This window comes from Diceros bicornis, chromosome 8 (genome assembly GCF_020826845.1).
Source record: "Diceros bicornis minor isolate mBicDic1 chromosome 8, mDicBic1.mat.cur, whole genome shotgun sequence".
NCBI lineage: Eukaryota > Metazoa > Chordata > Mammalia > Perissodactyla > Rhinocerotidae > Diceros > Diceros bicornis.
The window spans coordinates 39,780,382-39,798,939 of NC_080747.1; the positions used below are offsets into that span (position 1 = coordinate 39,780,382).

At 36.2% G+C, this 18,558-nt stretch overlaps 1 protein-coding gene across 3 annotated transcripts in view; it reads left to right on the forward strand.

Annotated features, from left to right (window-relative positions):
* The window catches only part of SLAIN2 (SLAIN motif family member 2), an 81,639-nt gene extending 64,889 nt beyond the window's left edge, over window positions 1-16,750 (forward strand). For all 3 annotated transcript variants that reach the window (XM_058547019.1, XM_058547016.1, XM_058547018.1), the window contains 2 exons: window positions 11,739-12,057; window positions 13,702-16,750. In XM_058547019.1, the coding sequence (XP_058403002.1) occupies window positions 11,739-12,057; window positions 13,702-13,768 (386 nt within the window). In that variant the 3' untranslated portion in view covers window positions 13,769-16,750. The remainder of the gene's footprint in view (window positions 1-11,738; window positions 12,058-13,701) is intronic.
* The last annotated feature ends 1,808 nt before the right edge of the window (window positions 16,751-18,558 follow it).

An 18,558-nucleotide genomic window follows, 5' to 3' on the forward strand; every position in this document is an offset into this window, starting at 1 on the left:
ATCCTTTACATACATTTCCAACCACCTCAATGTTATGATTTTTTATTCAACCTTCACATATAATTTTGAAAATTCAAAGAGAGGGACAGCCTATTGTATCTGTTTATATTTTTGCTTACTGTGTTCTTTCTTCCTTTCTGCTATTCCAAGGTTGCTTCTTTTTTATCATTTCCTTTCTGTTTAGAGAACTTCTTTAGCCATTCTTTTGGAATAGATTTGCTGGCCACAGATTCTCTTGGTTTTCTTTTGTCTGAGAATGTCTTGATTTTCCATTAATTCTTGTAGGATATTTTCTCGGGGTATAGGATTCTGTGTTGATGTATCTTTTCTTTGGGCTCTTGAAAAATATTGTGCCACTTTGTTCTGGCCTCTCTGGATTATGATGGAAATCCACTGTCGTTAGAATTGTTTTTCCTCTATAGGTTAGGTGTTATTTCTCACTCTGATTTCAAGGTTTTTTCTCCTCTTTACTTTTCAGAAGTTTGACATGTCTTGGTATGAATTTCTTTGGATTTATCTGTTTGGTGTTCGCTCAGCTTCTTGAATCTCTAGGTATATGTCTTTGCCAAATGTGAAAAGTTTTCAGTCACTATTTCTCAGAGTACTTTTTGTCCTCTTTTTCTCCTTTCCTTCCAGGACTCTGATGACCTGCAAATATGAGATCTTTTGTTGTAGTCCCATGGGTCCCTGAAACTCTGCTCATTTTTTTTTCAGTTATTTTCTCTATGTTGTTCAGATTGGATAATTTCTTCTATCTTCCAGTTCACTGATTTTTTTCTCTGTTCTGCTGTTGAGCTCATCTACTGAGTTTTTTATTTTTCAGTTGTAAAATTTCTGTTTGATTCTTCTTTATATCTTCTATTTCTTTGCTGAGACTTTCTATTTTTGCATGTTTCAAGTGCTCAGAATTACTTATTCAGACAGTTTTATGACTACTTTAAAATATTTGTCAGATAATTCTAACATCTCTGTCATCTTAGTGTTGAATTCTACTGATTCTCTTTTTTTATTTAGTTTAAGATCATCCTGGTTCTTGGTATGACGAGTTATTTTTTATTGAAATCTGGACATTTTTGGGTTATGTTATGAGATTCTGGATCTTATTTAAACCTTCTCTTTTATATTTCTTTCTCTGACACCACTTAGGCTTTTGATGGATTGGGGGTGGGGGCATTTTATTACTGCTAGGTGGGAACAGAAGCCCAAGTTCTGTACTCAGTCTCTGTTGACACCCAAGGGAGAGAGGCTGGCTGGGTGAAGAAAAGTTCTGGCTCCCCACAAGGTCTTCACTCACACTGTGGGTGGGGTTGGTCTTGTTACCACTGAGCAATCGTAAAACTTCTAACTCCACTAGCCCTCTTCTGACACCTCCCCAAGAGTGGGGGGAAAAGCACCTCATTGATTACTGCCTTCTCTGACACCTCCCTCCAGAGGGTGTTCTGGCACCTTGTTAAGCTTTGCAAGGATAGAAGTCTAGGCTCCCCACTGGGTTTTGTTGGCTTGGGTGGGAGTAGGGCCACAGATTTTTCTGTAGTCTTTGGCTGGAGTAGAGCAGTTATTATCTAAAAGTTTTATTTCCTAGTCCTCTGGCTGGAGAGAGCAGGCTTTTATTTTTTTCCATACCCAGTGGTGTTTCCAGGTTGCCAGCTTCTTCAGTTCCAGTCTGGGTTATATGAGGCAAAATGAAAACCTTGGGAACTCATTACCATGTCATCCCTTAGGTCACAAGGTTCCTGGGTGGTTTTCTCTCTTTTCTCTGCCTTTCAAAATCTTCTTATGTCTGTTTTGTATATAATGCCCATGTTTTAATTTATACTTAGTGGGAGAAATAGGGAAAGTACATCTATTTCATTTTCCCAAGTGGAAGTCGGAGATTCACATTTTTAAAAAATTTCAGGAGACACCCATTTCCTTGGCATAACTATTAATAGTTAAATTGGTGGTCAGAAGTTTTTCCAGAGGAAAAGATACTTTTTACAAAGCCTATTTTCTTTTTTGTGTGTGTGTGTGAGGAAGATCAGCCCTGAGCTAACATCCATGCTAATCCTCCTCTTTTTGCTGTGGAAAACTGGCTCTGAGCTAACATCTATTGCCAGTCCTCCTCCTTTTTCTCCCCAAAGCCCCAGTGGATAGTTGTATGTCATAGTTGCACATCCTTCTAGTTGCTGTATGTGGGACACGGCCTCAGCATGGCTAGAGAAGCAGTGTGTGGGTGCGCGCCCGGGATCCAAACCTGGGCCGCCAGTAGCAGAGCACGCTCACTTAGCCGCTAAGCCACGGGGCCGGCCACAAAGCCTATTTTCAAGATAGGATTTGGGTAAGATATTAAAAACATTATAGATATATTCCAATATTTATAAGGCTGTCCTGTAGAAATGAAACACTCTTAACCTCATCAATATAATCTGTCTAATTCCGCCATACCCTTTATATCAGTCCACCATAAGAAGGAAGCCTAGGACTCCTCGGTTATACCTCATCTACCAGATTGTCATTCATAATGTCTTAGTGCATCTCTTAATCTGACCTCATTTCCATCTACCCCCAACTCCCCAGACTTTTCCAAAATACTCTTTGGAACTTATGATCCTCCTCTGAACTTTACTACTCTTTCTCCTACCTGAAACCAGCGTCCCCACCAAAATAAAACCTTGGTCGAAAGGCTCCCAACTACAGTAAAAGTTAGGACTGAAGATGGTTTTTCTGGAGTTGGTACTGGAAGGAGCAGGTCCAGGCCCCACCCTTAGTAGTAGCTAGAGGAATTGGAAATGTGGAGCCTTGGTTATCCAGTGAGCCTCCAGGAAGACTGTGAAACACCTTGGGTAGAGACTGGTCTGGCAAGGGAGACAAAGGTGGGACTGTAGAGGATGGAATTGAGAAAACATTTTTATAGTCACCTATAGAAAGGGGAATATGGATTATGAAAGATAAAAAAAGTCTTCTGTGAAGATCATGGAATTTGCGATTCAGGGGTACTCAGATGTCCCTGTGGACATCTTCAGTTTTCTACCAGAGGAGACTGTGTAACAATTGTTAGAAATCAGGACATATTGATTTGAGAGCCATTATTCTCAACTGTGGCTCTATTTTAGAATCCCTTATGGAGCTTATTTAAATCAACTTTATTCAGGTGGAATTTTAAATGCCCAATTTGTATTTCAGCAAAAGTATACATTTATTTAACCACCAGCACAGTAAAGCCATAGAACATTTTCATCAGCCCCACAAGTTCCCTTGTGCTCCTTTCCCAGTCATCCTCCCACCCCAGGCAAATAATCTGATCTGCTTTCTGTTACCATAAATTAGATTCACCTTTTCTAGAAGTTTATATAAATGGAATTCTACAGTATGTACAGTTTTGTGTCTGGCACTTAATTCACTTAGTATAGTTTTTGAGTCACCCTTGTTGTATTAGCAGTTTACTCTTTTTTTATTGCTGAGTAGTGTTCTGTTGTGTGGATATATCACAATTTGTTTACCCATTCACCTGCTGATGGACATTTGAGTGTGTCCAGTTGAGTGAAGTGTTATATAAATGTCAGACCAACTTAATTGGTGGTGGTGTTCATGTCTTCTACCTCCTTTCTGATTTTCTACTTATTTGTTTCATCAGTTATTGAGAAAGGAGCATGGAAATATCTAACTCTAATTGTGGACTTTCTTCCCCCCACTTTTCAACTATGTCAGTTTGTTTCATGTGGGTTTTTTTTTTTGTGTGTGTGTGTGAGCTCTATCCCCTGTGTTGCAGGCTTTTTTTATTGATGTTTTAATAGTTTTTAACATTGTGAAATTTTGGGTTGTACATTTTTGTTTGTCCATCACCATATATATGACTCCCTTCACCCCTTGTGCCAACCCCCCACCCCCATTGCCCCTGGTAACCACAATACAGGTTTCTCTGTCCATGTGTTGGTTTATATTCCACATATGAGTGAGATCATACAGTGTTTGTCTTTCTCCTTCAGGCTTACTTCACTTAACATAACACCCTCCAGGCGCATCCATGTTGTTGCAAATGGGATGATTTTGTCTTTTTTTATGGCTGAGTAGTATTCCATTGTATATATATACCACATTTTCTTGATCCACTCGTCAGTCGGGGGACACTTAGGTTGCTTCCACTTCTTGGCTACGGTGAATAATGCTGCAATGAACATAGGGGTGCATAAGCCTCTTTGGATTGTTGATTTCAGGTTCGTTGGATAGATTCCCAGTAGTGGGATGGCTGGATCATAGGGCGTCTCTATTTTTAATTCTTTGAGGAATCTCCATAACATTTTCCATAGAGGCTGCACCAGTTTGCATTCCCACCAGCTGTGTTATGAGGGTTCCTGTTTCTCCACATCCTCTCCAACATTTGTTGTTTTTTGTCTTGGTGATTATAGCCATTCTAACGGGCGTGAGGTGATATCTTAGTGTTGTTTTGATTTGCATTTCCCTGATGATTAGTGATGTTGAGCATCTTTTCATGTGCCTATTGGCCATCTGTATATCTTCTTTGGTGAAGTGTGTTCATTTCCTCTGCCCATTTTTTGATCGGTTTGTTGTTCAGTTGTGTGAGTTCTTTATATATTATGGAGATCAACTCCTTGTCAGATGTATGTTTTACACATATTCTCTCCCAGCTGGTGGGTTGTCTGTTCATCTTGATTCTGGCTTCATTTGTCTTGTAGAAGCTCTTTAATCTGATAAAGTCCCATTTGCTTATTTTTTCTTTAGTTTCCCTAGTCTGGGTAGGCGTGTCATCTGAAAAGATTCCTTTATAACCAATGTCAAATAGTGTGTTGCCTATATTTTCTTCTATGAGTTTTATAGTTTCAGGTCTCACCTTCAGGTCTTTGATCCATTTTGAGTTAATTTTTGTGCATGGCAATAGCAGATGGTCCACTTTCATTCTTTTGCATGTGGCTGTCCAGTTTTCCCAACACCATTTATTGAAGAGACTTTCCTTTTTCCATTGTATGTTCTTAGCGCCTTTGTCGAAAATTAGCTGTCCATATATGTGTGGTTTTATTTCTGGGCTTTCAATTCTGTTCCATTGATCTGTGTGTCTGTTTTTGTACCAGTACCATGCTGTTTTGATTACTATTGCTTTGTAGTATGTTTTGAAGTCAGGGATTGTGATGCCTCCTGCTTTGTTCTTTTTTCTTAGGATTGCTTTAGCTATTCAGGGTCTTTTGTTGCTCCATATGAATTTTAGTATTCTTTTTTCTATTTCCGTGAAGAATGTCATTGGGATTCTGATTGGGATTGCATTGAATCTATAGATTGCTTTAGGTAATATAGACATTTTAGCTATGTTTATTCTTCCAGTCCACGTGCATGGGATATCTTTCCATTTCTTTATGTCATCATCGATTTCTTTCAATAATGTCTTGTAGTTTTCATTGTATAGGTCTTTCACCTCCTTGGTAAGATTTATTCCTAGGTATTTTATTCTTTTTGATGCAATTGTAAATGGTATTGTCTTTTTGAGCTCTCTTTCTGTTAGTTCGTTATTAGCATACAGAAATGCAACTGATTTTTGTAGATTAATTTTGTACCCTGCAACTTTGCTGTAGTTGTTGATTATTTCTAATAGTTTTCCAACGGATTCTTTAGGGTTTTCTATATATAAAATCATGTCATCTGCAAATAGTGACAGTTTCACTTCTTTGTTACCTATTTGCATTCCTTTTATTCTTTTTTCTTGCCTAATTGCTCTGGCCAGAACCTCCAGTACTATGTTGAACAGGAGTGGTGAGAGTGGGCAGCCCTGCCTCGTTCCTGTTCTCAGAGGAATGGCTTTCAGTCTTTCCCTGTTGAGTATGATGTTGACTGTGGGTTTGTCATAAATAGCCTTTATTATGTTGAGGTACTTTTCTTCTATTCCCATTTTGTTGAGAGTTTTTATCATAAATGGATGTTGTATCTTGTCATATGCCTTCTCTGCATCTATTGAGATGACCATGTGGTTTTTATTCTTTGTTTTGTTGATGTGATGTATCACGTTGATTGATTTGTGGATGTTGAACCATCCCTGCGTCCCTGGTATAAATCCCACTTGATCATGGTGTATGATCTTTTTAATGTATTGCTGTATTTGGTTTGCCAGTATTTTGTTGAGGATTTTTGCATCTATGTTCATCAGCGATATTGGCCTGTAATTTTCTTTCTTTGTATTGTCTTTGTTTGGCTTTGGTATCAGGGTGATGTTGGCCTCGTAGAATGATTTAGGAAGTGTTCCATCGTCCTCTATTTTTTGGAATAGTTTGAGAAGGATGAGTATTAAATCTTCTTTGAATGTTTGGTAAAATTCACTGGAGAAGCCATCTGGTCCTGGACTTTTATTTTTTGGGAGGTTTTTCATTACTATTTCAATCTCTTTACTTGTGATTGGCCTATTCAGATTCTCCATTTCTTCTTGGTTCAGTTTTGGGAGGTTGTATGAGTCTAAGAATTTATCCATTTCTTCTAGATTGTCCAATTTGTTGGCATATAATTTCTCATAGTATTCTCTTTTGATCCTCTGTATTTCCGTGGTATCTGTTGTAATTTCTCCTCTTTCATTTCTAATTTTATTTACTTGAGCCTTTTCTCTTTTTTTCTTAGTAAGTCTGGCTAAGGGTTTGTCAATTTTGTTTATCTTCTCAAAAAATCAACTCTTTGTTTCATTAATCCTTTGTACTGTTTTTTGGTCTCAATTTTGTTTATTTCTGCTCTGATTTTTGTTATTTCTCTCCTTCTGCTGACTTTGGGCTTTGTTTGTTCTTCTTTTTCTAGTTCTGTTAGGCATAATTTAAGGTTGCTTATCTGGGCTTTTTCTTGTTTATTAAGGTGGGCTTGTATCGCTATGAGTTTCCTTCTCAGGACCGCTTTTGCTGCATCCCGTATGGTTTGGTATGACATATTTTCATTTTCGTTTGTTTCCAGATAGTTTTTGATTTCTCCTTTAATTTCACCAATGATCCATTGGTTGTTCAGTAGCATGTTGTTTAATCTTCACATTTTTGTCACTTTCCCATTTTTTTTTTTCATGGTTCATTTCCAGTTTCATGGCATTATGGTCTGAAAAGATGCTTGTTATGATTTCAATCTTATTAAATTTATTGAGGCTTGCTTTGTTTCCCAACATATGGTCTATCCTTGAGAATGTTCCATGTGCGCTTGAGAAGAATGTGTAGTCAGCTATTGTTTCATGTGTTTTGTATATCAGTTTTTGGGTATACACAGTTAGGATTCTTATATCTTCTTGCTGCATCGACCCCTTTAACGATATGAACTTTATCTCTGGTGGTAATCTTTTTTTCTGATATTGTTATAGACACTACAGCTTTTTCATGATCAGTTTTGTACGGTGTATCTTTTTCTGTCCTTTTATCTATGTCTTTATATCTAAAAAGTGTTTATTTAGATAGCATGTTACTCTTCCTTTTTGTCCATAATGACAATCTTTACCTTTTAATTGGAGTGATTACTATTCACATTTAATTCAGTTATCAATATGATTGGTTTTTAAAATCTACTGTTTCACCGTTTGTTTTCTCTTTGTCTCTTCAGATCTTTGTTCCTTTTTCCCCTCCTCTTGCCTTTCATTCTTCTGATATAGCTGAGTACTTTTTAACTTTCCATTTTATTTTCACTGTTGGATTATTTTCTATATATTTCTTATTTTTTGCTTTTTATTAAGCGGTTGCTCTAGAGTGTGCAGTATGCATATTTAACTTATTACAGTATCTTCAAGTAATATGCCACTTCACTTATAATTTAAGAACCTTATAACAGTATATTTTCATTCCTCCCCATTTTTTGTGCCACGTTTGTCATTTATTTTAACTCTACATATGTATTAAATCCCAGAGTATGTTTTATTATTTTTATTTTAAATAGTTATCGTTTAGTGAAACTTAAAAGATCTTTAACAAATCATTTTTATGTTTCCCAACATATTTACCATTCCTGGTACTACTTATTGCTGTATGCAGATCAGGATTATCATTTGGTACCATTTTCCTTCTACTTGAAGAACTTCCTTTAACATTTCTTTTAGTGAAGAACTGCTGGCAACACATTTTCTCAGCTTTTGCTTGTCTTTAAAAGTCTTTATTTTTACTTTGGTTTTGAAAGATAATTTTGCTGGATATATATAACTTTAGATGGACAGGCTTTTACGCACTTTAACAATGTTAGTCCATTGTCTTTTGGCTTACCGCGTTTCTGTTGAGAAGTCTATGATATTTTATCTTTGTTCCACTGTTTAAAAAAAAAAAAAGATCTTTTAAGATTTTTTAATTATTCACATTTAGAAGTTTGATCATGATGTTCCTTGGTGTGATGTTCCCTGTGTTGGCCCTACTTGGGGTTTTTTGCCTTGCTGGTTTTTTGAAGTACTTAGATATGTGAGCTCATTATAGTTTTCATCAAATTTGAAAGATTTTCAGCCATTCTTTCTTCAAATCATTTCTGTCCCCTCCGTACTCCCCTCCTCCATGTGGGACTCCAGTTACATTTATTAGACCACATGATATTGACCTGTAGGTCACTGAGGCTGTACCAGTTTATTTTTTGAATCTTTATTTTCTGTATGCTTTAGTTTGGATAATTCTTATTGTTATGTGTTCAGGTGGCTCTTCTTCTGCAGCATCTAAACTGCTAATAATTCCGATCCACTGAACTTAGCATTTTGGATATATTGTAAGTTTTTCATCTTTAAAAGTTTTATCCAGTTCTTTTAAAAATCTTTTATTTCTCATCTCATTATGTTTATATATTTTTTTTATCTCCCTAAGCATATATGTAATAGTTCTTTTAAAGTCCTTGCCTGCTAATTCAATCATCCCTGTGACTTCGTTTTTGTTTTTTGTTTCTTTTGTTTATTGCTGTAACATTGGTTTATAACATTGTATAAATTTCAGGTGTACAACATTATACTTATATTTCTGCATGGATTACATCATGTTTTCATGTTCACCACCCAAATACTAACTACAGTTCATCACCACACACATGTGCCTAACTATCCCTTTTGCCCTCCCCCCCTTCCCCTCTGGTAACCACCAATCCAGTCTCTGTCTCTGTGTGTCTGTTGTTATTATCTACTGCTTAATGAGTGAGATCATATGGTATTTGACCTCCCTGTGACTACTTGATCTGTTCCTATTGACTAATTTTTATCCTGATTTTGGTTATGATTTTTGTTTCTTTATATGGATAATTTTTTATGGGATAGTGGACATTGTGAAGTTTTACATTGTTCTGTGCTAGATTTTGTTATCTTCTTTTAAATAGTGTTAGACTTTGTTGTGGCAAGCAGTTAAATTATTTATGGATCAGTTTGGTTCTTTATAGCAGGGATCAGCAAACATTTTCTTAAAGGGCTAGATAGTAAATATTTTAGGATTGTGGATAATGTGGTCTCTCTTGTAACTACTCAACTCTGCCCTTATAGGTGGAAAGCAGCCATGGAGTGTTGTCATGTCTTATAAAACTTTATTTGTAAAAACGTTGATTTGCCCATAGGTGGTAGTTTGCTGTTGCCTGCTTTAGAGGCTTGTTTTTAAGTTTTGTTAGAGTGGATTTAGAGTAGCTTTATTCTAGAGCTAGTTTATTCCTTTTGGAGTGTTTCCTTAATGCCCTGGATGTTGGGCAAGGATATTCTTCTCTAACTGGTTGAAAGTCAAATGTTTTCTAGTCCTGTATGAGCTTTGGCAACTGTTCAGTTACAGTGCTCCAGTCCTCCTTTGCCTGGTTTCATGGAGCTTTACTCAGTACATGCACAGCTCAGTATTCAACCAAGATTCAAGCAGACCCCCAAGCTGAGTTATAGTGGTCTTCTGGAGCAGCTCCCTCCTCCAGGGTACTCTGCTTCTCAAATTCCAGTTTTTGTCTGCTCAAGTCAGCAAGATAACTTTGATCTGCTCCAGATCCTCCTCTTTGCTCTGTAGTCCAAAAAGTATCTCCAGACTCCCCCCACCACATATACACACAAAAAGCCAGAGTGCTCATAGGGCTCACCACATTTATTTTCCTTCTCTCAGGGATTATCGTGCTGTACTGCCTGTTGTCTGGTATTTAAAAACTGTTTTATATATTTTGTCCAGTTTTATAGGTGGAGGGTAAGCCCCTTCCCAGTTTTGCCATCATGGCTAGAAGCTCCTATGGTGGTTTTGAAACAAATGGCTGAGTTCCATTTCAGACTAGATTCTCTTGGGATGGTGCCTGGGCTTCTGTATATATTTTTAAAAGCTCCTCAGGACTCTGACACACAGTCAACTTTGAGAAGCATGGCTCTAGGGTTTTTGGAGCCAAACAGAGATAATTTGAGCTCATCAAGTACTGGGACCTAGTATATTTTATGTATGGAGGTGCTGACATTTGGGACTTTGATCCAAACAGAAGGCAGGGAAGATCAGCTGGGAATGAAGGAGGCTGTGTACAAAAAAACCTCATTAAAAGAAAAGTAGGAGATGAATTTCCCCTATTTCGGAGTTTTGAAGCTAAGTCTTATCCCCTCTATTGTTTCTTCCAGACACCAGATGAAAATGGTGGCCAGATTCATCCATTCTTTCTTCTTCTACCCCCTACTGTGATAGACTTTACTGTTACTTATATCCTTTAGATGGATTAGTAGAAGTGAGGAGGATGAAGTTGTGTAAAATAATCCATTTCTGTGGTCTTAGGACCAAGTCTCTGGCCCAAGCTTTCCCTCCATTCATATCCTCCCCAAACTAATGGAGGTTGAGAAAGAATAGGGTGACCTCTTTCTGCCTCTGATCCATTTCTTCCCCACCCCGTCCACTCTCTTACTCCCATTCTGTCTGAAACTCACCCCAGAGTTCTTTGTTAGATAAAGCATGTTAAGGTAATATATTTTTTTTTTACATTGTGTGTAGCCATCGCATGAACATTTGAAGAAACTAAAACTGATGCCCTTTCAGAGGTGATTTATCCAAAAAGAATAAACAGAGAAGGATGAATGTGTCACCTGGGAGATCTGAATTTATAATGCTAAGGGACTACCACAATAATAAAATTTATTTGAAGTCTTATTTTGGCTTAAAAATTAATGCAAATTGTACATTTTATTCTTTTGTGTATCAGTATTTGTTTTAATATGAACGTGTTTTAACTTACCACTTGGTAGAAATGACATTCCAAAAAAATGTACCATCTGTATCCTGTGACTTCATATGCCTCTTGATAGCCCCTAGGTTTATAACTTCCCTACTTGGTGAAGCACAACAATAGAAGCAGTTATTTAAAAAAATAATTTTTAGTTTCTGAATTTTAAGTTACACTGTAAGTGATAAAGGACTTGGCGGTATACCCACCAAATACTTGAGACATGTTTACGTGAATGTTTCTTTAAAGGGAAAGTGTGTTTCAGATTCTAGTCAACCATCTGATAGTCAACCTTTTTTTTCACCTCTAGAATATGGCTAGGTTAGTTGCTCAGTGAAACAGAATCCTGCAGTGCCTTTTCTCTTCTTGTATTATGGATTCCTAGCTGACCTAGTTAAAACACTGTTGTCAAGGATAGTTAGAATCCTCTGAGTAAGGACTTGATTATTTAGGATTTACCAGTTATCTTTTTCTTTTTTTTTAGCCCAGAAATATTCTTCATTCCTTGCATTTCTATAGAGTGAATTTTCATGAATACAGATGTGCTGGTGCCCAGTCATCAAGTGTAGTATAAAGCAGTGGTTTCACTTACACTTGGTTTCCACTGAAAACATTGATTTTTCTTTGCCATTCTGCAGTACCTTCTCCAGGCAAATTCCGCTCCCCTGCAGCACCATCTCCTTTGGCTCTCCGGCAACCAGTAAAAGCATTTAGTAACCATGGTTCTGGTTCTCCTGGTAGCCAAGAAACAACACAGCTCACACAAACCACCTCCTCACCTGGGCCTCCCATGGTTCAGAACACAGTCCCAGCAAATCCTCCCAGCAATATCAACAGCACTACTCTAACCAGACCTGCAGGGACAACCGCGATGAGAAGTGGCTTGCCCAGACCCAGTGCCCCTTCTGCTGGGGGTATACCAGTGCCTCGCAGCAAACTTGCACAGCCTGTTCGCAGGTAAGTGGCAAATGCTCTTTTTCAACATTCTTGAGCATAGGAAAGTGAATAGACTGGAATTACCCTCATCTCTGCATTTGATAGTGAACATAGCAAGTCCTAATGGGTTCTCACTAGAGTCTTAGTACAATTTGAATAAAACGTTACTTTATTGTTTTAAAGAAATCCTCACTTGGGACGTTAGAGTATTATTCCACTTTGGTTCAGATTAAATTTGCCCAGCTACCTAATATGATGAAGCATCTCAGAAAACTCCTAGAAAAAATTGTTAGAACCACTCAATTTGGTTGTGATATTTGTTCATTTTGAATATAATGATATTCAATAATGATAATAGAAGCATATTAGAACCTAGAATGAGATTTAAGATAAAACTTCTAGCTACCAAGTCTGAGTAGAGTCCAGGAAGGTAGTTTTCAAATCTAGCTATAATTGAGAATTTCCTCTAGAATTTATATAAATATATAGAGCCTACATTTTGCCGCCAGAGAGCAGATTTGGTATGAAGCCCAAAATCTGTGGGTATGCTGTGTTTTGTCTGTTTACTCTTCGGGTGGTTCTGAGCCTAGCCAGGTTGGGAACCATGCATCTGTAATCTTTATCTACCTTTCAGGAATGTGATTACCACCATCAGTAAACTTAGGTGTCAAATCTAATTAAACTTTAAATGTTTATCTGCATGAAAAAAAATTCTTCCCATAAGTATTTAAAATGAATTATCTATATTACTTTTATTCTAAGATAAACATAGTACATTTCTAAATTCATTAGTAGAGCACAACAGCTTTTTGCTGTGCACTGTGCTAAATAACTTATATGTACCTTATTTAATTTGTGTTTTTTTTTTTTTTTGCTGAGGAAGACTGGCTCTGAGCTAACATCCATTGCCAATCCTCCTCCTTTTTTTTTTCCCACCCAAAGCCCCCCAGTAGATAGTTGTACGTCATAGTTGCACATCCTTCTAGTTGCCGTACGTGGGACACGGCCTCAGCATGGCTGGAGAAGCGGTGCGTCAGTGCGCACCCGGGATCCAAACCTGGGCCGCCAGTAGCAAAGCGTGCACACTTAACCGCTAAAGCCATGGGGCCGGCCCCCCTTATTTAATTTTTACAATAACATTAAACATGTAGGTACTGTTGTTATTCCTGTTTTTCAGAGGAGAATATTGAAATTTAATGAGGTTAGGTAATTTGCCCAAGACTGAACAACTAATAAGACCTTCAGTTCCATGTATGTCTGACTAAAAAGTCCTTTTAAGCACTGTCCCATTCTGCCTCTCTAGAGATGGTGACACTAAGCCTTTTACCACATTCATCACTTTGCCCCTCAAACAAATAAATAATAAAGTTGGTGATCCATGCGGTTGGAAAAGATGAGACAATTTTTTCCTTTCTTTTACTCTAGTAGCTATGTTAACAAAAGAGGTGAAGTCACCTGATGCCCAGTAAAACTTAAAAGTTGTGGAAATGCTGAGTGTGGGATGGTTGTGCTAATAGCTGTTTAGAACTTTGACCTCAGTAGTTCCCTGAAACAGCCTTCATTGGATCGTGATGCCACCTGCAAAGTAATTAATATATGTGGGAAATAATATGGTAATGTTTCATAAAGCCTTGCTAATCATTTTATACGATTGCTTTATTTCAGATCCTTGCCAGCTCCTAAAACCTACGGTAGCATGAAAGATGACAGTTGGAAAGATGGCTGTTATTGACCAGCAAAGACAAGAATGCAGAAGTCCACAGCTTCATGGATACCCCTTCACCAGGCTAAAAGACAACTTTTATATGCAGACTGTTCAGATAAGACTCTTGGGATTTATAAAATCCCAGCCCTCTCTGTCTTAATTAGCACAAACTGACAGAGATGATCAAGCAGCACTTTAATGACATTTAACATCAGATGTGTTTGGTAATCATACAATCACTCTCCACGGAATCACTTTTAGTTTTGTTTAATAGAAACTAAGTTGATTTTTTAATATTTGACAGAGACCAATATCTGGGCAAAAGCTAATGGATGCCAAAGAGAAATGCCCATTTGTAAATGAGAGAGTACCTTTGTGCACAAGAAAATGGTGAATTCAAGCTATCCAAAACTTCACGTTCAACCTAATTTACTGTATGAATAGTATCAATAAATATTTGTGTTAATGAGAACTAATATTCTGACTAATTATCTAAAATGTTTCACCAGTACTCTAAGAAACTAGATTGAGATGGAGGTGGGTGGGGTGGAAAGAAACCTGGGCTAGAGATTTAAAACCATACCTAAATTTGGGATTATTCTATAAATTATTTTTGCAGATTCATTAGAAAAATTGTCATTTTCTTTAATCTTAAGTTTTGGATGTAGCTCACATATCACCACCACCAGATAGTGTTACAGTGTGCATCCATCATGTCGCATTGACACATCGGACTTTTGTGTGTTTGTTTTGATTGCCAAAAGGGCTTGATATCAGCTGTACAATCTTTCTAAACTTTATAGCTCCTGGCTCAGGAAAGATAGCCTTTGCTATTGAAGCCAACTTCTTCACATGCTGTTATCTGTTACAGAATCTAAGAGATCTTGTTTTTATTGGCAGGTTTCCATGCTGGGAAAGAGCAAGTAGTATGTGTCTATTCTTGATATAAATAACACCACCTCAGTGCTTACAACCTGGAACAAAACCATACAGTGAAAGAGGGGGGAAAAAATCTATGCACTTAACTTACAAAATCTCTGGTAATGACAGTTGTATTGTTACTGTCAGTTGACACAATGGTCTATTGTATGGTAGGAAAATGTAGCCTGCTGAATCCTACTGAAGTTGATCCACTTTAAACTGAGTAACTGTATAAAACATCCTTTGAAAATACTGTCCCATTTGACTTAGATTCTGCCTTACATTAATTTTGGCATTTTTGGTAACAAATGAAACCTACTACATATGACTCTAACTTGTTAAGTACTTGCTCTCCAATGGCCCTTATGTATATCCTAGAAATCACTTATTTCAGTTTTATTAGACTATTACCAGACTAAAATTTCCTTCTGTAGCAGGCTTCTCATTTTTCATAGTGAGGTCTGTTTTTAAATATTTAATTTGAACAGCTCTAAAATATTGGCAATCAGGTCAACTAAAGGATTTTAGAGATTTGAACATAAGTTCATTTCCTATCAGTCAAAGACATTCTGTAAGTTGGCAAATGAACTTGAGAGAGAAATGGGAAGCTTGATATTCAGGATTGCATTCAGGTTGATAGGTTGAGAGAATGTTGCAAGAATGATAAAACTTTTAAAACCAAGACTCCTGTTCTGCCATGACTGATACCATGGTAGTCTTTATTAGCTTGACCAGTAGGGAGTCATTCAGTTAGCACAAGCAGCTGGAGATTTACACTGCCAGTGCTAATGTATTTTGGTGTATAATGCAAGGAAGAAATTTTATCCTTGAATTTGAGGGTGATGGGGGTGGGTCAGGAGAGGATGGCACCAGAATTCCACATGATGATGAACTAAAAAACTGTTGCTTTTCAGAAAAAGATAAAGAAAGCATCTGCTTCAGGTAGGGGAATAACTCATGTAAAAATCTAAGTAAGTAAAAGAAAGAACTAGCCACTGTCTCTTTTTAAAAACACATATACACAAAACAAAATAGGTCTCAGTTTTCAGTGCAACATTGCAAAAAAAAAATATGCTGCAATCTAATAATTAGAAGGAATTTTAACTCTATTATGAAACACCCATTACATTTTTAAGTTAGATTATCAGTTTCAAAAGGAGTATTCAGGTTATTTAACTTTGTTTTTAAATGGCTGCATCAGAAAAAAAATGTCTATTTTTTTTAATTAAAATATTTCATCACTTGTTAAAAACATATTTGGATCTGAGTAGGTAAAGTATTATTTTACCTGCTGTTGTACTACCACAGACTATTGGCTTTTAGTTTCCTAAACAGAAAAATTGCCTTTTTACTAGAAAGCCTTTGTGTATTGCCAGTTTTTCTGTTTGGGAAAATCGAAGGATTCACTGTGGTTAGTCTTACAGAAGAAATGTGGATTTGATAAACTAGTGCCTATGATTTTAACTTATGTTTGATATATAGTAGTAAGGGTTTTATGAATGTTGATTATTTTTTTGTGCCAACAGCCCAGAATTGTCACTTATATGTAAGCAGAAAGCTATGAACTCTGCTTCCAAAGTTATTTAATTTTCTCAGTGTTTGAATGTTATTTTTTTGTAAGTGTGTTAATAAAAGTGTAAAGATTGGAAAAAATATAAATATTCTTAACTCAAGCATTTGCTGGATCATTTTTCTACAAAACTTGTTTGTATAATATAAAACACTCTCTGAAGAGTTGACTCTTTTCAGTTTTCATACCCTGGAAATCACATTTTGTAAAACTGGGGACCATTCATAATAGTCAGATACTTTTTTAAATTATTATTTCAATACATCACTTTTATAAAAACGTTTTTTTGAAAGGAAATTAGATACATATGTGTCCCCAGATGTTTGTATAACTCTAGAATGATCTAGTTGTGTATGTTTAAATTAACTTATTGAATGTACAGGCCTCCATTTTTGACATTACGCATGGTCCTTTTAGATCACATGAAGTTTGATTTGCAAACATTTCTATAGCCGAACTTGTATGTGTGGTTACCTCCTTAATAAACAGCCTGACCATAAGGTTTATTATTAAATTTATATTTGGTTTTTTAAGTGTTTTATTAATTTCTGGATATAGTAAGATTCCCTCCCACCCTCCAGTTGCCTACAATTGGTTTTAATAAATTTCTCTGGTGATTTTTTTTTAAATACACAAACCCAAATCATGTTGCCCTTTCAGACTTGATCTTCATGAGGTTGGAATATATCGTGTTATATTCTCTCTGTCCTAGTTATTTCATATGTGGATTATTTGGAGTAAATTTATAGTTTACTCAAAATTGGTACGTTCCTGGAACTTTTTCACCTGCTGTGAATTGATACCTAGTTAGAAGAAGCTAGCATATAGGGAACAAGCAAAAAGCCATTATATAAGAGTTTCCAAGAGGAAAAATTAATACATTTTCAAGCCAAATATGAATATTTATTTAGTTGGTCAAGTGCATCTTTTCTCTTAAGGATGAATGGAAAAAGTCAAGAATTGTACACTGTTTAATTAGTTCCCCACATTCTTTTTGGAAGTTTTTACTGTCCTCCATGTTACAATTAGTCTCACTAACAAGGCATAGAGAAATGACACCTTTATGTTTGAATTTTTCTCTCAAGCCAACCTAAAAACTTTTAAGAACCATTTAAAATTAAATGTCAATATACGTGTAAATCAAGGAATGAGAAGTTGACTTAAACTTGTAGTATACCCAGTGCAACAGGAAAACCCACATGGAATTTCACCTGAAGTATTTACTTTATCAAAGTTTAGCTTTGAGTTACAAAAGCAGAATAAATGATAGAAAAACTAACTTGGAAGGGAGGTAGTGAATAGGATATTCACATGAGCATGAAGCCAAAGTTAGCAGCCCTTAATGTATTTTGAATGATCCTAAATATAAATCTGAATGGACTAAATGGCCCTTTGGTTACTAGTCTGAAAATGGAACAGATTTCACTTATGGACTTTACTTAATACAACTCGGTTAAAACTATGTTAACTGCATGCCAATTTTTAAACCGTTTCTTTATCTACACTGGTAACCTTAATATTTTTGCTTTATAAAGAAGAAAAAATCAGAAAATAAAGTTGGATCCCACATTTCACCCCAGTCCCATCATCCATAAATAAATATTTAAGTGCTGACCTAACATGGTTATAAAATATTAAGTGGAAGAGTAGAAAATCTTCTAAGATGAGAAAATATTTTTCCCTTACAATGCTGACATGAGTTTGCTTGTGAATGAGGTTTACATTAACTGCTATTGAAAGCTTGACACACATCTCTCAATCCCTGATTGTAGATATTCCTTGATTTAAAAAAATACTGTTTGTATCTTTATAACGTTAATTGATTTTTCTTATGAAAAATTGTGTTATTAAAAACTAGAGAAATATACTAAATTATAAAGAAGAAAAAGCACTAATGTCATAGGTAATCAACCACTTTAATTTGAGGATATTATTTCTTATGAAATTAGGATCATATTCGTGGTTGACAGTGTAACTTTTTCTTAACTTTGAGGTCACTGATGACTGCCATCATTTAGATGAATTCTGCTGCTGCAAAAAAAAAAACTTCCAGAAAGAATGTACAAATATTAATTCCAAAACTTTACCAAACCTATGTTATCGTAATTTTTTATGTAATATCTTTTATTGCCACTTAACTGCTCCACACAGCCTACCAAGCCATGAATTGACAGTATTGACTGAATACATTTCCAGTTTTAAAACAAATTACCTTTGAAGAATTAATAGACACAATCAAATAAAGAATCAAGATAGTCTAGATTATGGTTCTCAAACTTGAGAATCACCTGACAGACTGTTAAAACACAGATTTCTGCATCCCACC